Source organism: Salvelinus fontinalis, unplaced genomic scaffold, assembly GCF_029448725.1.
Source record: "Salvelinus fontinalis isolate EN_2023a unplaced genomic scaffold, ASM2944872v1 scaffold_0410, whole genome shotgun sequence".
Lineage (NCBI taxonomy): Eukaryota > Metazoa > Chordata > Actinopteri > Salmoniformes > Salmonidae > Salvelinus > Salvelinus fontinalis.
Genome location: NW_026600619.1, coordinates 8,958 through 27,254, shown reverse-complemented (window position 1 = coordinate 27,254; position 18,297 = coordinate 8,958). Strand labels below are relative to the sequence as shown.

At 48.3% G+C, this 18,297-nt stretch overlaps 1 protein-coding gene across 1 annotated transcript; it reads left to right on the top strand.

Moving 5' to 3' along the window:
* Positions 1-17,135, top strand: LOC129845951 (mucin-2-like; the record flags this gene model as incomplete). Its single annotated transcript, XM_055913933.1, has 5 exons — positions 1-459; positions 10,158-14,229; positions 15,350-15,502; positions 15,905-16,044; positions 16,893-17,135. Coding segments are annotated over exons 1-5 (4,944 nt in total), but the record flags the coding sequence as incomplete, so codon positions are not given.
* Between the last annotated feature and the right edge of the window lie 1,162 nt (positions 17,136-18,297).

The following is an 18,297-nucleotide window of genomic DNA, read 5'->3' as shown; positions in this document are numbered from 1 at the left end:
TAACCAGTATCCATTAGTAACCAGTGAAGCGTTAGTCACACATTTGGTCGACATTTTATTTAGCAGCCGCTTTAAATAGAAGAGATGTTTACCTTTCACAGCTAAGTGCGTATTGCGAGTCAAATGTACTTTATTGAAGTGTCGATACTCTGTAAAACTTCAAAGTGTGTCACGTTAAAGGGCGTAACTTTGGAAAAGAGCCTTTATATTTTGGTTGAGGACAAGATTCGCTCTTCAGTGGGTCATTATCTCTCTCTCCCCCCCCAGCAAACTGACCCGTGTCAAGACACACCGCAACAACCCACGATGCTGACTTTACTCCAGCTGATAAATGTATTATTGTTGACCAGCATTGGCTCCACTGATGCAGAGAAACTCTTCCACAGTCGGGATCATTCCGATCTACAGATCTCCTCCTCTCACCAGGCTGAGTTCATAACAGACAAGGATACTGCAGAGGTAAAACTTTATTTCTCTCTCTCTCTCCAAGTGATCAGTATTTTATTAGGTGCAAATGTGATGTTCAGCTATTCAACATATGGCAGATTATACTGTCTGGCAGATTATACATTCAAAAGGTCAGAGATGCCGATAAAGTTGTCCATAATGGTTAAGACTGTTTATGATGGATATTGTAATATATTCAGTAGCGGTTATAAAGGCGTTATGGATGTAAACATAAGCGTGAGGGTTTAACCCCATTACAAGACACGGAGGGTGTGCTGCACCAACATGGTTTAAATCCATTTTAGATTAGACCTAAACTAGATTTAGTAAATCTAGGTTTAAAATTCATCAGTGTTACACCACTTAATTTTAAAACTGGATTAGTTAATCTAAGGTTAAATCACTAAACTATGATCAGTGACAGGTGTCCTAATGGATTCACCATAGCAATATGTTGTAATTCTATGGAAACAGACCAGCACTGCTCATTGCAGGCTAGCCAGCAAAGTGACTTTTCACTTCAGGCTGAGGATGAAATTAATTGCACTTTTCTGTCAAATGACTTAGCTGGATAGTTGAGCATGATAAACCACAGGAGATAAAATTGTTAATCATAAAGAAAATAAAGGACATAAAAATGATTTACCCTGATATTTGATGAATCTAAAGCTCCTCCAGTGGCAGTTTAGATTTAATCCCAAAACTGAATTTAAATTCGTTTTTAAAACAATGGAGGAACAAGATTAAATTTGATCTTGGTTTGAGTTCTAAATTAAATTTAGTGTAGAAGAAGGAATATATTGAACTATGATTATTGAAAACGAGGTTTAAAGTTCAATGCAACAACATCACTAGATAAACCTTGATTAAACCCAGTTTGAGTTAATCCATGTTGGTGCAATCCACCCTGAGTGAATCAAATAAAATCTTAACTAAAATGGGCCAAAGGTTGTAAGAGTGGAAACTACATACCTGATAGCATAGCTGCGATGGTCACCGCCTCGTTCACACAATCAAACTCACAGGACGCCAGCAGAGCCTTGGCCATCTGAGCGTCCAATGGCAACTCAGAGATTATGATCCCGATCTCTGATAGGTTCCCATTGTCGTCCAATGCCGCGAGGTAATCCAGCTCCTCTAGCGACTGCATCAGACCCTCTGGATCTGGGTTGGAAGTAGACAACTTAGATAATAGATAATAAAAGACAAGATCTGGATAGGAAGTAGATCATCCTAGACTGGTAGCCAGACTAGTGGAATATTATCTAAACATACTGGTAGCCAGACTAGTGGAATGTTATCTAAACAGACTGGTACCCAGACTAGAGGACTGGTACCCAGACTAGTGGAATATTATCTAAACATACTGGTAGCCAGACTAGAGGAATGTTATCTAAACAGACTGGTAGCCAGACTAGTGGAATGTTATCTAAACAGACTGGTACCCAGACTAGAGGACTGGTACCCAGACTAGAGGACTGGTACCCAGACTAGAGGACTGGTACCCAGACTAGAGGACTGGTACCCAGACTAGAGGAATGTTATCTAAACAGACTGGTACCCAGACTAGAGGACTGGTACCCAGACTAGAGGACTGGTACCCAGACTAGAGGACTGGTACCCAGACTAGAGGACTGGTACCCAGACTAGAGGACTGGTACCCAGACTAGTGGAATGTTATCTAAACAGACTGGTAACCAGAATAGAGGAATGTTATCTAAACAGACTGGTACCCAGACTAGAGGACTGGTACCCAGACTAGAGGACTGGTACCCAGACTAGAGGACTGGTAACCAGACTAGAGGACTGGTAACCAGACTAGAGGACTGGTAACCAGACTAGAGGACTGGTACCCAGACTAGAGGACTGGTAACCAGACTAGAGGAATGTTATCTAAACAGACTGGTACCCAGACTAGAGGACTGGTACCCAGACTAGAGGACTGGTACCCAGACTAGAGGACTGGTACCCAGACTAGAGGACTGGTACCCAGACTAGAGGAATGTTATCTAAACAGACTGGTACCCAGACTAGAGGAATGTTATCTAAACAGACTGGTACCCAGACTAGAGGACTGGTACCCAGACTAGAGGACTGGTACCCAGACTAGAGGACTGTTACCCAGACTAGAGGACTGGTACCCAGACTAGAGGACTGGTACCCAGACTAGAGGACTGGTACCCAGACTAGAGGACTGGTACCCAGACTAGAGGAATGTTATCTAAACAGACTGGTCCTCAGACTAGAGGACTGGTACCCAGACTAGTAGAATGTTATCTAAACAGACTGGTAACCAGACTAGAGGACTGGTACCCAGACTAGAGGACTGGTACCCAGACTAGAGGACTGGTACCCAGACTAGTGGAATGTTATCTAAACAGACTGGTACCCAGACTAGAGGACTGGTACCCAGACTAGAGGACTGGTACCCAGACTAGAGGACTGGTACCCAGACTAGAGGACTGGTACCCAGACTAGAGGAATGTTATCTAAACAGACTGGTACCGAGACTAGAGGACTGGTACCCAGACTAGAGGACTGGTACCCAGACTAGAGGAATGTTATCTAAACAGACTGGTACCCAGACTAGAGGAATATTATATAAACAGACTGGTACCCAGACTAGAGGACTGGTACCCAGACTAGAGGACTGGTACCCAGACTAGAGGAATGTTATCTAAACAGACTGGTACCCAGACTAGAGGACTGGTACCCAGACTAGAGGACTGTTACCCAGACTAGAGGACTGGTACCCAGACTAGAGGACTGGTACCCAGACTGGAGGACTGGTACCCAGACTAGAGGACTGTTACCCAGACTAGAGGACTGGTACCCAGACTAGAGGACTGGTACCCAGACTAGTGGAATGTTATCTAAACAGACTGGTACCCAGACTGGAGGACTGGTACCCAGACTAGAGGACTGGTACCCAGACTAGAGGACTGGTACCCAGACTAGTGGAATGTTATCTAAACAGACTGGTACCCAGACTAGAGGACTGGTAACCAGACTAGAGGAATGTTATCTAAACAGACTGGTACCCAGACTAGAGGACTGGTACCCAGACTAGAGGACTGGTAACCAGACTAGAGGACTGGTACCCAGACTAGTGGAATGTTATCTAAACAGACTGGTACCCAGACTAGAGGAATGTTATCTAAACAGACTGGTACCCAGACTAGAGGACTGGTACCCAGACTAGAGGACTGGTACCCAGACTAGAGGACTGGTACCCAGACTAGAGGACTGGTACCCAGACTAGAGCTCTGGTACCCAGACTAGAGGACTGGTACCCAGACTAGAGGACTGGTACCCAGACTAGAGGACTGGTACCCAGACTAGAGGAATGTTATCTAAACAGACTGGTACCCAGACTAGAGGACTGGTACCCAGACTAGTGGAATGTTATCTAAACAGACTGGTAACCAGACTAGAGGACTGGTACCCAGACTAGAGGACTGGTACCCAGACTAGAGGACTGGTACCCAGACTAGTGGAATGTTATCTAAACAGACTGGTACCCAGACTAGAGGACTGGTACCCAGACTAGAGGACTGGTACCCAGACTAGAGGACTGGTACCCAGACTAGAGGACTGGTACCCAGACTAGAGGACTGGTACCCAGACTAGAGGAATGTTATCTAAACAGACTGGTACCGAGACTAGAGGACTGGTACCCAGACTAGAGGACTGGTACCCAGACTAGAGGAATGTTATCTAAACAGACTGGTACCCAGACTAGAGGAATATTATCTAAACAGACTGGTACCCAGACTAGAGGACTGGTACCCAGACTAGAGGACTGGTACCCAGACTAGAGGAATGTTATCTAAACAGACTGGTACCCAGACTAGAGGACTGGTACCCAGACTAGAGGACTGGTAACCAGACTAGAGGACTGGTACCCAGACTAGTGGAATGTTATCTAAACAGACTGGTACCCAGACTAGAGGAATGTTATCTAAACAGACTGGTACCCAGACTAGAGGACTGGTACCCAGACTAGAGGACTGGTACCCAGACTAGAGGACTGGTACCCAGACTAGAGCTCTGGTACCCAGACTAGAGGACTGGTACCCAGACTAGAGGACTGGTACCCAGACTAGAGGACTGGTACCCAGACTAGAGGAATGTTATCTAAACAGACTGGTACCCAGACTAGAGGACTGGTACCCAGACTAGTGGAATGTTATCTAAACAGACTGGTAACCAGACTAGAGGACTGGTACCCAGACTAGAGGACTGGTACCCAGACTAGAGGACTGGTACCCAGACTAGTGGAATGTTATCTAAACAGACTGGTACCCAGACTAGAGGACTGGTACCCAGACTAGAGGACTGGTACCCAGACTAGAGGACTGGTACCCAGACTAGAGGACTGGTACCCAGACTAGAGGACTGGTACCCAGACTAGAGGAATGTTATCTAAACAGACTGGTACCGAGACTAGAGGACTGGTACCCAGACTAGAGGACTGGTACCCAGACTAGAGGAATGTTATCTAAACAGACTGGTACCCAGACTAGAGGAATATTATCTAAACAGACTGGTACCCAGACTAGAGGACTGGTACCCAGACTAGAGGACTGGTACCCAGACTAGAGGAATGTTATCTAAACAGACTGGTACCCAGACTAGAGGACTGGTACCCAGACTAGAGGACTGTTACCCAGACTAGAGGACTGGTACCCAGACTAGAGGACTGGTACCCAGACTGGAGGACTGGTACCCAGACTAGAGGACTGTTACCCAGACTAGAGGACTGGTACCCAGACTAGAGGACTGGTACCCAGACTAGTGGAATGTTATCTAAACAGACTGGTACCCAGACTGGAGGACTGGTACCCAGACTAGAGGACTGGTACCCAGACTAGAGGACTGGTACCCAGACTAGTGGAATGTTATCTAAACAGACTGGTACCCAGACTAGAGGACTGGTAACCAGACTAGAGGAATGTTATCTAAACAGACTGGTACCCAGGCTAGAGGACTGGTACCCAGACTAGAGGACTGTTACCCAGACTAGAGGACTGGTACCCAGACTAGAGGACTGGTACCCAGACTAGAGGACTGGTACCCAGACTAGAGGACTGGTACCCAGACTAGAGGAATGTTATCTAAACAGACTGGTACCCAGACTAGAGGACTGGTACCCAGACTAGAGGACTGGTACCCAGACTAGAGGACTGGTACCCAGACTAGAGGAATGTTATCTAAACAGACTGGTACCCAGACTAGAGGACTGGTACCCAGACTAGAGGAATGTTATCTAAACAGACTGGTACCCAGACTAGAGGAATGTTATCTAAACAGACTGGTACCCAGACTAGAGGACTGGTACCCAGACTAGAGGACTGGTACCCAGACTAGAGGACTGGTACCCAGACTAGAGGACTGGTACCCAGACTAGAGGACTGGTACCCAGACTAGAGGACTGGTACCCAGACTAGAGGAATGTTATCTAAACAGACTGGTACCCAGACTAGAGGACTGGTACCCAGACTAGAGGACTGGTACCCAGACTAGAGGACTGGTACCCAGACTAGAGGACTGGTACCCAGACTAGAGGACTGGTACCTAGACTAGAGGAATGTTATCTAAACAGACTGGTACCCAGACTAGAGGACTGGTACCCAGACTAGAGGACTGGTACCCAGACTAGAGGACTGGTACCCAGACTAGAGGACTGGTAACCAGACTAGAGGACTGGTACCCAGACTAGAGGAATGTTATCTAAACAGACTGGTACCCAGACTAGAGGACTGGTACCCAGACTAGAGGAATGTTATCTAAACAGACTGGTACCCAGACTAGAGGACTGGTACCCAGACTAGAGGACTGGTACCCAGACTAGTGGAATGTTATCTAAACATAGTGGTAACCAGACTAGTGGAATGTTATCTAAACATAGTGGTACCCAGACTAGTGGAATGTTATCTAAACATAGTGGTAACCAGACTAGAGGACTGGTACCCAGACTAGAGGACTGGTACCCAGACTAGAGGACTGGTACCCAGACTAGTGGAATGTTATCTAAACAGACTGGTAACCAGACTAGAGGAATGTTATCTAAACAGACTGGTACCCAGACTAGAGGACTGGTACCCAGACTAGAGGACTGGTACCCAGACTAGAGGACTGGTACCCAGACTAGAGGACTGGTACCCAGACTAGTGGAATGTTATCTAAACAGACTGGTACCCAGACTAGAGGAATGTTATCTAAACAGACTGGTACCCAGACTAGAGGACTGGTACCCAGACTAGAGGACTGGTATCCAGACTAGAGGAATGTTATCTAAACAGACTGGTACCCAGACTGGAGGACTGGTACCCAGACTAGAGGACTGGTACCCAGACTAGAGGAATGTTATCTAAACAGACTGGTACCCAGACTAGAGGACTGGTACCCAGACTAGAGGACTGGTACCCAGACTAGAGGAATTTTATCTAAACAGACTGGTACCCAGACTAGAGGACTGGTACCCAGACTAGAGGACTGGTACCCAGACTAGAGGACTGGTACCCAGACTAGTGGAATGTTATCTAAACAGACTGGTACCCAGACTAGAGGACTGGTAACCAGACTAGAGGACTGGTACCCAGACTAGTGGAATGTTATCTAAACAGACTGGTACCCAGACTAGAGGACTGGTACCCAGACTAGAGGACTGGTACCCAGACTAGAGGACTGGTACCCAGACTAGTGGAATGTTATCTAAACAGACTGGTACCCAGACTAGAGGACTGGTACCCAGACTAGAGGACTGGTACCCAGACTAGAGGACTGGTACCCAGACTAGTGGAATGTTATCTAAACATAGTGGTAACCAGACTAGTGGAATGTTATCTAAACAGACTGGTACCCAGACTAGAGGACTGGTACCCAGACTAGAGGACTGGTACCCATACTAGAGGACTGGTACCCAGACTAGAGGACTGGTACCCAGACTAGTGGAATGTTATCTAAACAGACTGGTACCCAGACTAGAGGACTGGTACCCAGACTAGAGGACTGGTACCCAGACTAGAGGAATGTTATCTAAACAGACTGGTTCCCAGACTAGAGGACTGGTACCCAGACTAGAGGACTGGTACCCAGACTAGAGGACTGGTACCCAGACTAGAGGACTGGTACCCAGACTAGAGGACTGTTATCTAAACAGACTGGTACCCAGACTAGAGGACTGGTACCCAGACTAGAGGACTGGTACCCAGACTAGAGGAATGTTATCTAAACAGACTGGTACCCAGACTAGAGGACTGGTACCCAGACTAGAGGACTGGTACCCAGACTAGAGGACTGGTACCCAGACTAGTGGAATGTTATCTAAACAGACTGGTACCCAGACTAGAGGACTGGTACCCAGACTAGAGGACTGGTACCCAGACTAGAGGACTGGTACCCAGACTAGTGGAATGTTATCTAAACATAGTGGTAACCAGACTAGTGGAATGTTATCTAAACAGACTGGTACCCAGACTAGAGGACTGGTACCCAGACTAGAGGACTGGTACCCAGACTAGAGGACTGGTACCCAGACTAGAGGACTGGTACCCAGACTAGAGGACTGGTACCCAGACTAGAGGAATGTTATCTAAACAGACTCGTACCCAGACTAGAGGACTGGTACCCAGACTAGTGGAATGTTATCTAAACAGACTGGTACCCAGACTAGAGGACTGGTACCCAGACTAGAGGACTGGTACCCAGACTAGAGGACTGGTACCCAGACTAGAGGAATGTTATCTAAACAGACTGGTACCCAGACTAGAGGACTGGTACCCAGACTAGAGGAATGTTATCTAAACAGACTGGTACCCAGACTAGAGGACTGGTACCCAGACTAGAGGACTGGTACCCAGACTAGAGGACTGGTACCCAGACTAGAGGACTGGTACCCAGACTAGAGGAATGTTATCTAAACAGACTGGTACCCAGACTAGAGGAATGTTATCTAAACAGACTGGTACCCAGACTAGAGGACTGGTACCCAGACTAGAGGACTGGTACCCAGACTAGAGGACTGGTACCCAGACTAGAGGAATGTTATCTAAACAGACTGGTACCCAGACTAGAGGACTGGTACCCAGACTAGAGGACTGGTACCCAGACTAGAGGACTGGTACCCAGACTAGAGGACTGGTACCCAGACTAGAGGACTGGTACCCAGACTAGAGGACTGGTACCCAGACTAGAGGACTGGTACCCAGACTAGTGGAATGTTATCTAAACAGACTGGTACCCAGACTAGAGGACTGGTACCCAGACTAGAGGACTGGTACCCAGACTAGAGGACTGGTACCCAGACTAGTGGACTGGTACCCAGACTAGAGGACTGGTACCCAGACTAGAGGAATGTTATCTAAACAGACTGGTACCCAGACTAGAGGACTGGTACCCAGACTAGTGGAATGTTATCTAAACATAGTGGTAACCAGACTAGTGGAATGTTATCTAAACATAGTGGTACCCAGACTAGAGGACTGGTACCCAGACTAGAGGACTGGTACCCAGACTAGAGGACTGGTACCCAGACTAGAGGACTGGTACCCAGACTAGAGGACTGGTACCCAGACTAGTGGAATGTTATCTAAACAGACTGGTACCCAGACTAGAGGACTGGTACCCAGACTAGAGGACTGGTACCCAGACTAGAGGAATGTTATCTAAACAGACTGGTACCCAGACTAGAGGACTGGTACCCAGACTAGAGGAATGTTATCTAAACAGACTGGTACCCAGACTAGAGGACTGGTACCCAGACTAGAGGACTGGTACCCAGGCTAGAGGACTGGTACCCAGACTAGAGGACTGGTACCCAGACTAGAGGAATGTTATCTAAACAGACTGGTACCCAGACTAGTGGAATGTTATCTAAACAGACTGGTACCCAGACTAGAGGACTGGTACCCAGACTAGAGGACTGGTACCCAGACTAGAGGACTGGTACCCAGACTAGAGGAATATTATCTAAACAGACTGGTACCCAGACTAGAGGACTGGTACCCAGACTAGAGGAATGGTACCCAGGCTAGAGGACTGGTACCCAGACTAGTGGAATGTTATCTAAACAGACTGGTACCCAGACTAGAGGACTGGTACCCAGACTAGAGGACTGGTACCCAGGCTAGAGGACTGGTACCCAGACTAGAGGACTGGTACCCAGACTAGAGGACTGGTACCCAGACTAGAGGAATGTTATCTAAACAGACTGGTACCCAGACTAGAGTACTGGTACCCAGACTAGAGGACTGGTACCCAGACTAGAGGACTGGTACCCAGACTAGAGGAATGTTATCTAAACAGACTGGTACCCAGACTAGAGGACTGGTACCCAGACTAGAGGACTGTTACCCAGACTAGTGGAATGTTATCTAAACAGACTGGTACCCAGACTAGAGGACTGGTACCCAGACTAGAGGACTGGTACCCAGACTAGAGTACTGGTACCCAGACTAGTGGAATGCTATCTAAACAGACTGGAACCCAGACTAGAGGACTGGTACCCAGACTAGAGGACTGGTACCCAGACTAGAGGAATGTTATCTAAACAGACTGGAACCCAGACTAGAGGACTGGTACCTAGACTAGAGGACTGGTACCCAGACTAGAGGACTGGTACCCAGACTAGGTTATTACACCATTACCTGTAGGATGTTCTAGAGGTGTTTGTTCTACAAGCTGTTTTAACCACATGCCATTTCCAGCTCTTTCTCTCAAGGTATGGCTTCATAAGACCAGTGAACTGGGAGGAGCTCCAGTTTGAAGAATCAACAGGCATTTCTAACGATGAAGACTTTCCTGGCGAGGAAGACCTATCTGGGATACAGGAGGGAGACTCATCGTTGTCACGTGCAGAGACTGATGATGGCGATGATGATGAAGACTCTCCAAATCCCACTGAAAGCCAAGCCTTCATCTCAGCTCTCAGAGAGTTCCAGATGGTGTCCGGCTTGTCTGTCACAGGGCTGTTTGATGACGCCACCAAGGCTGCCATGAACAAGCCTAGATGTGGGGTCCCGGATAAGGAGACTGATGATGCTACTGATGAAGTACACAACTCCACCAACTCAGCACTTGGAATCAACACAGACACCTCGCTAACTAAGAACACAGACACCTCGCTAACTAAGAACACAGCCACCTCGCTAACTAAGAACACAGCCACCTCGCTAACTAAGAACACAGACACCTCGCTAACTAAGAACACAGACACCTCGCTAACTAAGAACACAGACACCTCGCTAACTAAGAACACAGACAACTCGCTAACTAAGAACACAGACACCTCGCTAACTAAGAACACAGACACCTCGCTAACTAAGAACACAGCCACCTCGCTAACTAAGAACACAGACACCTCGCTAACTAAGAACACAGCCACCTCGCTAACTAAGAACACAGCCACCTCGCTAACTAAGAACACAGACACCTCGCTAACTAAGAACACAGCCACCTCGCTAACTAAGAACACAGCCACCTCGCTAACTAAGAACACAGCCACCTCGCTAACTAAGAACACAGACACCTCGCTAACTAAGAACACAGACACCTCGCTAACTAAGAACACAGACACCTCGCTAACTAAGAACACAGACACCTCGCTAACTAAGAACACAGACACCTCGCTAACTATGAACACAGACACCTCGCTAACTAAGAACACAGCCACCTCGCTAACTAAGAACACAGCCACCTCGCTAACTAAGAACACAGACACCTCGCTAACTATGAACACAGACACCTCGCTAACTAAGAACACAGACACCTCAGAATACTCTAACAAAACATTCAGTGGTGTTTTAAATGGCTCTGCTACTAATTACACAGGGGACATTAGCATATTCACTGACCTTTCTAATGGCACTGATGGAAACTATACAGAGACTGACAATACATTCAGTGACATTTTTAATAGCACTATTAGTACCTACAAAGATGACATATCTGCCAGTAGCACAACAGAATATTATGACCCAGTAGGTGATACTCTCAATGGTTCTGCTATAAACAACACAGGGAATAACAGCAACACACACAGTCACACAGTGAACAACCCTACCACTGCTACTGACAGACCTCATCAGAGCCCTCTTCCTACCACTGCTACTGACAGACCTCATCAGAGCCCTCTTCCTACCACTGCTACTGATAGACCTCATCAGACCCCTCTTCCTACCATTGCTACTGACAGACCTCATCAGAGTCCTCCTCCTGCCACTGCTACTGACAGACCTCATCAGAGCCCTCCTCCTACCACTGCTACTGATAGACCTCATCAGAGCCCTCCTACCACTGCTACTGACAGACCTCATCAGAGCCCTCTTCCTACCACTGCTACTGACAGACCTCATCAGAGTCCTCCTCCTGCCACTGCTACTGACAGACCTCATCAGAGCCCTCCTCTTACCACTGCTACTGATAGACCTCATCAGAGCCCTCCTCCTACCACTTCTACTGACAGACCTCATCAGAGCCCTCCTCCTACCACTGCTACTGACAGACCTCATTGGAACCCTCTTCCTACCACTGCTACTGACAGACCTCATCGGAGCCCTCCTCCTACCACTGCTACTGATAGACCTCATCAGAGCCAGAACCCTCCTCCTACCACTGCTACTGATAGACCTCATCAGAGTCCTCCTCCTACCAATGCTACTGATAGACCTCATCAGAGCCCTCCTCCTACCACTTCTACTGACAGACCTCATCAGAGCCCTCCTCCTACCACTGCTACTGACAGACCTCATTGGAACCCTCTTCCTACCACTGCTACTGACAGACCTCATCGGAGCCCTCCTCCTACCACTGCTACTGATAGACCTCATCAGAGCCAGAACCCTCCTCCTACCACTGCTACGGATAGACCTCATCAGAGTCCTCCTCCTACCAATGCTACTGACAGACCTCATCAGACCCCTCCTCCTACCACTGCTACTGATAGACCTCATCAGAGTCCTCCTCATGCCACTGCGACTGACAGACCTCATCGGAGCCCTCCTCCTACCACTGCTACTGACAGACCTCATCAGAGCCCTCCTCCTACCACTGCTAATGACAGACCTCATCAGAGCCCTCTTCCTACCACTGCTACTGATAGACCTCATCAGAGTCCTCTTCCTACCACTGCTACTGATAGACCTCATCAGAGCCCTCCTCCTACCACTTTTACTGACAGACCTCATCAGAGCCCTCCTCCTACCACTGCTACTGATAGACCTCATCAGAGCCCTCTTCCTACCACTGCTACTGATAGACCTCATCAGAGCCCTCCTCCTACCACTGCTACTGATAGACCTCATCAGAGTCCTCCTCCTGCCACTGCTACTGACAGACCTCATCAGAGTCCTCCTCCTGCCACTTCTACTGACAGACCTCATCAGAGCCCTCCTCCTACCACTGCTACTGATAGACCTCATCAGAGCCCTCCTACCACTGCTACTGACAGACCTCATCAGAGCCCTCTTCCTACCACTGCTACTGACAGACCTCATCAGAGTCCTCCTCCTGCCACTGCTACTGACAGACCTCATCAGAGCCCTCCTCCTACCACTGCTACTGATAGACCTCATCAGAGCCCTCCTCCTACCACTTCTACTGACAGACCTCATCAGAGCCCTCCTCCTACCACTGCTACTGACAGACCTCATCAGAGCCCTCTTCCTACCACTGCTACTGACAGACCTCATCAGAGCCCTCTTCCTCCAACTGCTACTGACAGACCTCATCAGAGCCCTCCTCCTACCACTGCTACTGACAGACCTCATCAGAGCCCTCCTCCTACCACTGCTACTGACAGACCTCATCAGAGCCCTCCTCCTACCACTTCTACTGACAGACCTCATCAGAGCCCTCCTCCTACCACTGCTACTGACAGACCTCATCAGAGCCCTCCTCCTACCACTGCTACTGACAGACCTCATCGGAGCCCTCCTCCTACCACTGCTACTGATAGACCTCATCAGAGTCCTCCTCCTACCACCGCTACTGATAGACCTCATCAGAGCCCTCCTCCTACCACTTTTACTGACAGACCTCATCGGAGCCCTCCTCCTACCACTGCTACTGATAGACCTCATCAGAGTCCTCCTCCTACCACTGCTACTTATAGACCTCATCAGAGCCCTCTTCCTCCAACTGCAACTGACAGACCTCATCAGAGCCCTCCTCCTACCACTGCTACTGACAGACCTCATCAGAGTCAGAGCTCTCCTCCTACCACTGCTACTGACAGACCTCATCAGCGTCAGAACCCTCCTCCTACCACTGCTACTGACAGACCTCATCAGCGTCAGAACCCTCCTCCTACCACTGCTACTGACAGACCTCATCAGCGTCAGAGCCCTCCTACCACTGCTACTGATAGACCTCATCAGCGTCAGAACCCTCCTCCTACCACTGCTACTGACAGACCTCATCACCGTCAGAGCCCTCCTACCACTGCTACTGACAGACCTCATCAGCGTCAGAGCCCTCCTCCTACCACTGCTAATGACAGACCTCATCGGAACCCTCTTCCTACCACTGCTACTGACAGACCTCATCGGAACCCTCGTCCTACCACTGCTACTGACAGACCTCATCAGAGCCCTCCTCCTACCACTGCTAATGACAGACCTCATCAGAGCCCTCCTCCTACCACTGCTAATGACAGACCTCATCAGCATCAGATCCGCATGGCCTCACTGCTGTCTAAGCGGAGGCAGAAGAGACATGTGGGGAAACGTGCATGGGGAAACATGGCATTCTCCAAAATGGTGCTGAAGTGGAGGCTGATAGGTGAGAGTTACTATGAGGCTGATAGGTGAGGGTTACTATGAGGCTGATAGGTGAGGGTTACTATGAGGCTGATAGGTAAGGGTTCATATTAGGCTGATAGGTGAGGGTTACTATGAGGCTGATAGGTGAGGGTTACTATGAGGCTGATAGGTAAGGGTTAATATGAGGCTGATAGGTAAGGGTTAATATGAGGCTGATAGGTGAGGGTTACTATGAGGCTGATAGGTGAGGGTTACTATGAGGCTGATAGGTGAGGGTTACTATGAGGCTGATAGGTGAGGGTTACTATGACGCTGATAGGTGAGGGTTACTATGAGGCTGATAGGTGAGGGTTACTATGAGGCTGATAGTTGAGGGTTACTATGAGGCTGATAGGTGAGGGTTACTATGAGGCTGATAGGTGAGGGTTACTATGAGGCTGATAGGTGAGGGTTACTATGAGGCTGATAGGTGAGGGTTACTATGACGCTGATAGGTGAGGGTTACTATGAGGCTGATAGGTGAGGGTTACTATGAGGCTGATAGGTGAGGGTTACTATGAGGCTGATAGGTGAGGGTTACTATGAGGCTGATAGGTGAGGGTTACTATGCGGCTGATAGGTGAGGGTTACTATGAGGCTGATAGGTGAGGGTTACTATGAGGCTGATAGGTGAGGGTTACTATGAGGCTGATAGGTGAGGGTTACTATGAGGCTGATAGGTCAGGGTTACTATGAGGCTGATAGGTGAGGGTTACTATGAGGCTGATAGGTGAGGGTTACTATGACGCTGATAGGTGAGGGTTACTATGAGGCTGATAGGTGAGGGTTACTATGAGGCTGATAGGTGAGGGTTACTATGAGGCTGATAGGTGAGGGCACTATGACGCTGATAGGTGAGGGTTACTTTGAGGCTGATAGGTGAGGGTTACTATGAGGCTGATAGGTGAGGGTTACTATGAGGCTGATAGGTGAGGGTTACTATGAGGCTGATCGGGGAGGATTACTATGAGGCTGATAGGGGAGGATTACATTTTAGAATCCAAGATGGCGTAGCAGTCAGACGTCTTTGTCCTGTCGAGTCCCTTGTATATATCTTTTTATATATTTTTCTTCGCATATCTTTTAAAAATAATTTCTAGGGGAGGGTTACAGCAGTCAGCTGACCATACAGGACCAGAGGCATATCATCAGCCTGGCCTTCAGGATGTGGAGCGAGGTGTGTCCTCTGGAGTTTGTAGAGGACACGTCCTCTCCCCTGGAGTTTGTAGACATCAGCCTGGGTTTTGGTACAGGTGGGTCTCGTATTAGCCTGGGTACCAGTCCATTTCTGCTAACATACCTATTCTTACCAGTCCCTGTAATGCAATGACACAGAGTACAAGGACTGGAATGTTAGCAAAAACAGACTGGTACCCAGTCTTGTCTCACATCCCTTGGTTTAGACAATATTACCTGTGTATTTGGGTTGAATTGAATGTTATGAACAAATTGCATCTATTCTAGCCTGGTCCCAGACCTGTATATGCTGTCTTGTTGCCAGCTGGTAGGGCAGCACAAACAGATCACGGACCAGGCTTTCATTTGACGATATCTTCCCTGAAAATCGGTCTTTAAAAAAAAAAATATATCTTTACATTTAGTAGAGGCAATGACGATAGATAGTGTGTCCTTTTCGTTGTGTTTCAACCGTGCAGGGAGACACTTGGGATGCAACCAGAAGTTCGATGGTACTGGCCGAGAGTTTGCTCACGCCTGGTTCCTGGGAGACATTCACTTTGATGACGATGAACATTTTACTGCACCGAACACTGGCAGTGGGATCAGCCTGCTCAAAGTGAGTGTGGGACAGGATGTTTTGATTCTGATGGTTATCTGTAATATCTGATGGACTTGTGATTTGTGTTGTACCTGCCTGCCTTCCCTGCGTTCATTTATAAGACAAACTACATTTATGTAAATATTAGAAAACCCAGAAAACCTCAGGGCTGAGTGAGCACTATCAGGTAGGAGACAGGTAGCCTAGTGGTTAACTGTCAGGGCTGAGTGAGAACTATCAGGTAGCCTAGTGGTTAACTGTCAGGGCTGAGTGAGAACTATCAGGTAGGAGACAGGTAGCCTAGTGGTTAACTGTCAGGGCTGAGTGAGCACTATCAGGTAGCCTAGTGGTTAACTGTCAGGGCTGAGTGAGAACTATCAGGTAGCCTAGTGGTTAACTGTCAGGGCTGAGTGAGAACTATCAGGTAGCCTAGTGGTTAGATGTCAGGGCTGAGTGAGCACTATCAGGTAGGAGACAGGTAGCCTAGTGGTTAGATGTCAGGGCTGAGTGAGAACTATCAGGTAGCCTAGTGGTTAACTGTCAGGGCTGAGTGAGAACTATCAGGTAGCCTAGTGGTTAGATGTCAGGGCTGAGTGAGAACTATCAGGTAGCCTAGTGGTTAGATGTCAGGGCTGAGTGAGAACTATCAGGTAGCCTAGTGGTTAAATGTCATGGCTGAGTGGGCACTATCAGGTAGCCTAGTGGTTGGGCCAGTAACTGAAAAGTTTATGGTTTGAGTCCCCAAGTCGACAAGGTGAAAAAATCTGTCGGTGTGACCTTGAGCAAGGTACTTACCCCTAATTGCTCCTGTAAATTAGTCAACTGTAATTAACCCTGAATTCTACCGTTGTTTTTCCACCCGTCAGGTGGCAGTGCATGAGATAGGCCACGTCCTGGGCCTGCCTCACGTCTACAGTACTGGCTCCATTATGCAACCCAGTTACCTGCCCCAGGAATCAGGCTTCGAGATCAACTGGATGGACAGGAAGGCCATACAGCACCTCTATGGTAGGAGAGAGACACTGTATGTGAAAGTTGTGGAACAATTACCACCTAGTGGACGAAGTAGGAAAATACTACCTGCCTACCTACTTACACCTGTCTACCTACCTACACCTGTCTACCTACCTACCTACACCTGTCTACCTACCTACCTACACCTGTCTACCTACCTACACCTGTCTACCTACCTACCTACACCTGTCTACCTACCTACCTACACCTGTCTACCTACACCTGCCTACACCTGTCTACCTACCTACACCTACACCTGTCTACCTACCTACTTACACCTGTCTACCTACCTACACCTGTCTACCTACCTACCTACACCTGTCTACCTACCTACCTACACCTGTCTACCTACCTACACCTGTCTACCTACCTACCTACACCTGTCTACCTACCTACCTACACCTGTCTACCTACCTACACCTGTCTACCTACCTACACCTGTCTACCTACACCTACACCTGTCTACCTACCTACCTACACCTGTCTACCTACCTACCTACACCTGTCTACCTACCTACACCTGTCTACCTACCTACCTACACCTGTCTACCTACCTACCTACACCTGTCTACCTACCTACACCTGTCTACCTACACCTACACCTGTCTACCTACCTACACCTACACCTGTCTACCTACCTACCTACACCTGTCTACCTACCTACCTACACCTGTCTACCTACCTACACCTGTCTACCTACCTACCTACACCTGTCTACCTACCTACCTACACCTGTCTACCTACCTACCTACACCTGTCTACCTACCTACACCTGTCTACCTACCTACCTACACCTGTCTACCTACCTACACCTACACCTGTCTACCTACCTACCTACACCTGTCTACCTACCTACCTACACCTGTCTACCTACCTACCTACACCTGTCTACCTACCTACACCTGTCTACCTACCTACCTACACCTGTCTACCTACCTACACCTACACCTGTCTACCTACCTACCTACACCTGTCTACCTACCTACCTACACCTGTCTACCTACCTACCTACACCTGTCTACCTACCTACCTACACCTGTCTACCTACCTACCTACACCTGTCTACCTACCTACCTACACCTGTCTACCTACCTACCTACACCTGTCTACCTACACCTACACCTGTCTACCTACCTACACCTACACCTGTCTACCTACCTACCTACACCTGTCTACCTACCTACCTACACCTGTCTACCTACCTACCTACACCTGTCTACCTACCTACACCTGTCTACCTACACCTACACCTGTCTA